The following is a 6,719-nucleotide window of genomic DNA, read 5'->3' on the forward strand; positions in this document are numbered from 1 at the left end:
CATTCCCGACCCGTCCGAAACCCAATTGCCGTTGCCGGAAGGGATGCGGTACGGGTCTGATAAGAGGGCGACATCTGTCCTCGACTCCGAGACCGACTGCCACAGCAGTTGTTGGGCTGCTGCACAATGGTTAAGATTTAGCTGTGTAACGTTCACAGCTTCTTCTTATTTAACTCACCGAAGGGACACGAAGGTCCGCCCATAGCATGTTTATGGGCTTGCTTCTTAGCGGTGCAGATAAGGCACTTGTGTGCCTTAGTGCACCCCCGCTCTTTATGTCCCTCCTCGCCGCAGCGACGACATAGTTTGCTCCTATCTATGCCTTTGCACTCGTATGCTTTGTGGGCGGATTCAAGGCACCGATAGCACCTATCCACTGAAGGCGGCTGGGGTATACTAATAGGGCATACCGACCAGCCGATCTTCAGCTTCCCTTTCTCGGTTACCTTTTTGGCATCCGCCTTCAGTAGCCTGAGGTAGGCTACTTGGGTGCCAGAGGGTCCATCTCTCAATCGCACAGAGGCCCGCTCGATTGTGACGTCGCAATGCTCCTTAACGGCTGCGACGACGTCTTCTGCGGTCGTGAACTCGTCCAAGTGCTTGCGCTGGAGAGTCGTTTCCGCACCTAGCGACCTGATTTGGGCGCCTTCACCAAGGACCTCTTGGGCCAAGGCCTTGTATACTGCACTAGATTGTGCGCCTCGCTTCAGCACCAGAAGCATCTCTCCCGTGTTGGTGCGTCTTACGCTACGCACATCCTGCCCAAGGGCCGAGAGGCTTTCGGCCGCCTTCATCGATTTTAGGACATCGGCGCATTTGTCCTTGTCGGTTTTTAACCACAAGGCTTCGCCTCTGTCCTTGGCCTTCTTCGCAGGCCGCGGTACCTCCGGTGTCGGTGCCGGCTTTTTCTTGGTGACCAGCGTCCAGGGGTTTGAGCCCCCCTGCCCCGGTCGTGCCGGGTTGCTGGTACCATCGCACCCCACAGCGAGGTCACTCTCGCCCTCGCTTACCTCGCCCAAACGGCGTTTGACCTTAACGGTTGCACGCCGAGTGGTGTCGGTTTTGGCACCCTCGCCTGGCGACTTCCTAGGGCGCTTCGCGTTCGATGCCGTCTTGCGATTGCCCTTGCCTTTTCCCTTCGAGGGGAACTCGGTCGCCGCTCCGATCGACGTGGCTGCTCCGTAGAAGGTAAAGGCCACTGTCTGTGAACCTCTATCGACCTTCTCTCTTTCCTCCCTATTGGAGGCCACTGTCTGGGTTTCTCTGTCGGGCCTCTCCCGACATTCCACCCTCTTAGCATAGGCCTGCTGTTCCTGTCTTGCGACACGAACAGCTTTCCGGAGCTCCAGGAGGCTCAACTTCAACTCCTTGGCTATATTCTGCTTTGCGCTAGTGAACTCGATTATTGAATCGAGTTGCTTCGCTACTTTGCGCATCGCAGATAGTGGCCCCTCCGGTGCATTGGTAGGGCTATTGCCTACCGCTGCTGGGGGGTCACTGGTGCTTTCAGATGCAGCACTCATCGCTCCACTACTCTCCCCACGGGGGGGAGACCTCGCCAAACCACCTCTAGCGAAGGAGTTTGGCACCTCCGTTTGTTTGTTTTTATTTTTTGATAACTCCATGTAAAATCCTACGAGTCGCGCGAGAAATAAATGTCCGCCACGCCAGAGCTCCGCATTAGCGTGGTAAGGGACGCTTACTGTGGGGGTTGCCCAGGTACCCCACAGGCTCCGTTAACGATCGAGCATCTTTTTCACCCCCTCGATCACTCATCCCTCGGCACGGGTCGCTTCACGCCTTGGAATTGGGGTTATGACCTACCTTGCTTTACGTGGTGACCTCGGCCCAGATCATCACAACCATCCTCCTTTACCAGGGCTTTGGACCTGTAGCTCTGGTTCTCAATAGTTCCATGTACGTATATTATTACAGACATGCCACTATTGAGATCCGTCATTCGCTAGCGGAGTTACCGCTGTCCTCTTGCGTAAATACATTTGCGCTGGTTATGCTGCTCATCGATGACAGCTATGCGACGAGGCGGTTGGTGTTTTGTTATGGTCGAGTGCAGAAGGCGGCCATCGTGAAAAGGACAGAAAGTGACGGTTAAGAACAGACGTCTGGAAAATAGAGTGGTACTGGATCGCCGAAGTGGGACAGCAAAGGTGCCAAGGAGTTTTCGCTTCCCCGGCTCATCTTCAAAGATCTTTACCTTTCGCCCCTCTCGCTGTAGATGTAACGCCGAACGAGCCTTGCTCTCCTCTACAGCTAACAGCCAAGGAGAGGGAAGCAGGTAGGACAACGGCTCCGCCTGGGAAGGACACTGTGATGTCTTCCAGGATTCCTTGCGGGGAGCAAGCGAATCCGATGATATTTCGACACCGTCGCTAGAGAGGTTCAAACAAAGGAGCGAAGCTCACCTACCTAGCTAATTGTTAAGGACCGCTGCCGGAGCAGTCAACGAAAATCAGGAGAACTCGGCCGGTTTAGTCCCGGCCGGTCGGAAGAAACCGCCCGTCTTCCCGGCAACAGTAGCAGCAGTGTACAGTATAGCAGAGGAGATGAAAAGTCCGCAAATTTATTAATTTATTTTATTTGTTTACCTTTTTGTTTGTATACGAAAATCCGAAATTCTTATAGAGGCACCTAGGTCGCCCTGACCAAAGGGTCTGCCGAGCAAATAACAACGCGAGTAGTGGGCAAACCGATACTTTCAGATGTCACATTTCAAAGCGCCTAAATTAGTTAAAGATTCAGCTTCATCTTTACCCGGGATGCTGCAACGCAAGGGAACCCAAACTAAGGTAATTTTAGACGATTTTACAGACAAAACACGCAGAAGCTTTGCCAAGAAAATATGGAATGTACTTTTTAGGTTTCATCGAACGGAGAGCTTCTATTGAGCTGAGGCTGTCCGAAACAATAAGGTAACGATCAGTGGGCAAATTATCAATAATCTCATGAGTACACTGAATAGCTTCGATTTCTGCGGCGTATTCTAAAGCAGGATCATCGAGTTTGAATGAGACGGAGTCGGTGTAAAAGATCGTGTTGCAACTGACTTCTCAAAATTTACTATTAAAAATCTTTGGGAAAAACAATCAAATATCTGGGGACCCCTAGATATTTTACTGTGAGGACCTGAGCGATAGTTTAACCTATTAATAGAAACTGTAGTTGTGCTGTTTTATGCTTCCTAGAAAATACAATTAGTTAACTAGCTAAGTTTTCTCCGTGGAGGATTCGATTCCCAGCTGGAGGGCCATGCAGACAAATTTTCCAAAGTACCTTGCAGTGGTCCTTGCAAATCGACAGCTTTGGGACCTGTAACAGAGACCACTCCGTCATCTGCAAGCTGCCTTGGCCTGACGGAATTGACCAGACATTCGTCAATTTCATTCACGTAAAAGTTGTAGAGACGGGGGCTAAGACATGAGCTCTGGGGAAGACCCATGTAGCTAATTCGTGATGTCGATAGATCACCATATGCGAAAAATGTATTTGTTTTACAGAAAACAAGTTTAGCAAAACGTTGTTTAGAGTCGGTGAAAGACCATGCTGGTGCAGCTTCTCAGGAAGAATTTTGATACAAACTGAATCAAAAGTCCCTTTTAATAACCAAGAAAATTAATACCATCTGCTCTTTGCTAGCACCATTTGAGTTTCTGTTTAGAGCAACGCAAGACAATCGTTCGTCCCTTTGCCTTTGGGAAAGCCAAATTGTGTATCTGGCAGTGAGCCATTTGCTTGACCCAATTGTAAAAGCGGAATAGGACCATTTTCTAGAACAACTTCCGAATACAGGACAGCATTGCAATCGGTCGATACGAGTTGTAGTCGGAGGCTGGTTTTCTTAGTTTTTTGGATGACCTTGATTGGCCTCCAGTTGTTGGTACAATGTTACCCTCAAGAAACCTATTTAATAAATTCAACAAGCGTCTCTTGCCAGAGTCTGAGAAATTCCTTAACATGTTGAATTAGATTCCATCTGGCCCTGGAGCTAGTCGATAAGAGAGCAAGTGAGAACTCCATCATCGAAAACGGTGTTTCGCTTGCGAACGCAACACAGTGGATCTTCTGTCCAGGGGCAGAATACGGACAAATCTTCTTGACGAATTCGAATATCCAACGGTTTGAATATTCCACGCTTTCGTTAGTAATGTTTCGGTTTTGCATATACCATATCGTGGCCCAAAGAGTGCTCATCAATGTTTCTCTCATTAGTTCGTCAACGAACCGGCGCCATTAACTACGTTTCTTACCTCTCATCAAACCCAGCGGGTAACCCATCGTCTCGGAAGGTCTTATACGCGGCGACCTTTTCTGCGTATACGTCTGAGAACTCTTTGTCCCGCCATGGGTTGGGAGACCGTCCGCGAGAATTCGCGTCTGGCCCGCGTTTAGTCTGAGCGCTTTTAGTCTCGCGATGTTGGTACGTGGCACATGTTGGGAGATCATGTGGATTTCCTCCACAGTAAAGACACTTTTCAATATGCCTTCCGCAGAAATCATCCACTTGATTTCTGCTGATTTTACCACAACGAACCTTTTCGATACAATTGGAGGCGTCCCAGTTGTTTGCAATTAGTACAGTTCATGACCGGCGACACAAAAAGGCAAACTGGTATACGAACCTTGTCAAAGAGGAGGCTTGATCAGACCCGGCGAAGGTCACCCGATACGAGTCTGAATTGACATATATCCTCTACCCGTCAGCTGTGTCTGATGCTAAAGGCAAACGTTTGCAGTCCAGTTTCTGCACTAGCTGATGGATGGGGTTTTTAAAACCTCATATGTCAGTAGATTTGCGGAAACGGAGACGAACTCGTCACATTCAACCCGATTAGCTGGTACATATACTCTGCATTTCTTCGTAAAAGACCTGTAGCCAGCAATATGATTCGTTTGCTTCAATATCGTTTCGTCAGAATTCTAGAAATCTGCAATAGATTCCAACATTTCTTGTATTTGGTCCTGAAGAAGTTCACATAAGGCCCGGTTGCGGAGGGTGGGTACGTTTTCAGTCGGGGAGGCGATTTTAGTTCTACATCTACGAGAATGCTGAAAGTTATACTGTTACGGTACTTAACTTGTAGATATAACGGTATCCAGACGGCTTACTAAAAGGAAACTCTGCTGCTTCACTGCTCTACTGGCCGATAACGGTAAACGCACAAAACATAAAAGAAAGGAAAAAATACTGAATCCTCGACGAGGCGGAGAATGCGCAAGATAACTTTGTCAGAGGATTAGCACTATTCTTTATAACTTTACACTGCACTGATTGGAAAGATCGATTTATCGATCCGAAAGTCACCGAACGAATGATCTATAGTATGAATAATGAAATAGTGTCTACATCAGTGGTTTTCAATCGGGGATGAATACCCCCAGAGGTAAATTAAACTATTGTAGGGGGTGAATTGTGCGGGACAAGGTAGTTAGATAGTCTCAGATAGTTTTCGTGTATTAAACCGTTAATGCACTTTGAAACGTCTATGCCTTTTAAAAAAATGCGGTTGAGTCAAAATAATCTCATTGACTGTGGAAAATGTTTAGTCTTCTATGCCGATAAAACCTGTAAAGTTTCATCAGAATATAAGATGGCCGGTCACGATTCGTGGAATTCCTCAATGGCGAAATAAGAAAACAATATACTGCAAAATAGCCGCAATACCCTTCATGGTTATAAGGAATGTCTGATCAGAATTTCGTCGCTACAATTATTCGTGTTCCTCAGTTCGTCATTTTTGGGATAATCATTACATCGTTATTCACGGAAACCACTGTCATCGATAGTAGGATAGAATTTTAATTGTAACTAAATGGAATGGGGACCTGGAAATGGAAATGTAGGTTTTCACTAAAGCTTTAAGCTGTTCCTCGGGCTGTCGCTGAAAATAGCTTTTCATTTTATATTATGTTTCAACTATAAAAGAGTAATTTTCTGTGGAAGTCACGGTACGCTTCACTAAATGTTCCTATACCTCAGCGGTAGTTCATGTTCTGTAGATTGGTATGTGTTTTTGTGGTGGAGTCTGATACCATACTGATAGCTGGTATCGTTCGGTTTATTTTGGAAGGCTTCGCGTTTTCCACAATATGTTAACTCAAAATGGTAGTGACGACTCCAGACTGTTCCCAAATGCACCGCCACTGATTTTGCTCAATGTACGATGGTACCAATATTATACAAAATTTAATTTACTTGCAGGTTATCCCTACTGAATGAAGAAAGCATTTCGCGGAGTAAGTTGTATTATGTAGATAAAGGCTTATTTTTTCAATTATAATTGGAAAATAAATATAAATTAGAGTTTTTTTTTCATATCATGTCCCTTTACATATATTTTCTAGGTTATTCTGTTTGTAGTATTAGCTGAGCACAAGCATAATAGGTCTCTCTAATAAAACACAAATTCAAATGCATTAGGTACGATTTACACGATACGTCAGGCTTCCATTACCGGCACAGCATGCCAACGGAACGACAAAATTAGTTACATGCAGTTAAAGTGAGGTATTCGCGCACATCACCGGAAAGGATAGTTTTGATGTACAGAACGTGTGAATGGGCACACGAGAAGCGCGTTTAACTTATTCTTACGGAATGCTGACGTGACGTTGATGTTGTTTTCCATTGACGGAAGCTTATGTATCGTCGAGCTTTACCCCTAATCCGTCCAATTCAAAAAGTTTTGAAAAAATGTTTTTAA

The 6,719-nt window shown here is 46.3% G+C and overlaps 1 protein-coding gene across 1 annotated transcript in view; it reads left to right on the top strand.

Annotated features, from left to right (window-relative positions):
• Positions 1 to 6,278, top strand: part of LOC131691057 (keratin, type I cytoskeletal 10-like) — a 65,625-nt gene extending 59,347 nt beyond the window's left edge. The window contains exon 5 of the mRNA XM_058977217.1: positions 6,218 to 6,278. Coding sequence (XP_058833200.1) covers positions 6,218 to 6,231 — 14 coding nt within the window. The 3' untranslated portion in view covers positions 6,232 to 6,278. The remainder of the gene's footprint in view (positions 1 to 6,217) is intronic.
• Positions 6,279 to 6,719: the final 441 nt, after the last annotated feature.

This window comes from Topomyia yanbarensis, chromosome 3, assembly GCF_030247195.1.
Source record: "Topomyia yanbarensis strain Yona2022 chromosome 3, ASM3024719v1, whole genome shotgun sequence".
Lineage (NCBI taxonomy): Eukaryota > Metazoa > Arthropoda > Insecta > Diptera > Culicidae > Topomyia > Topomyia yanbarensis.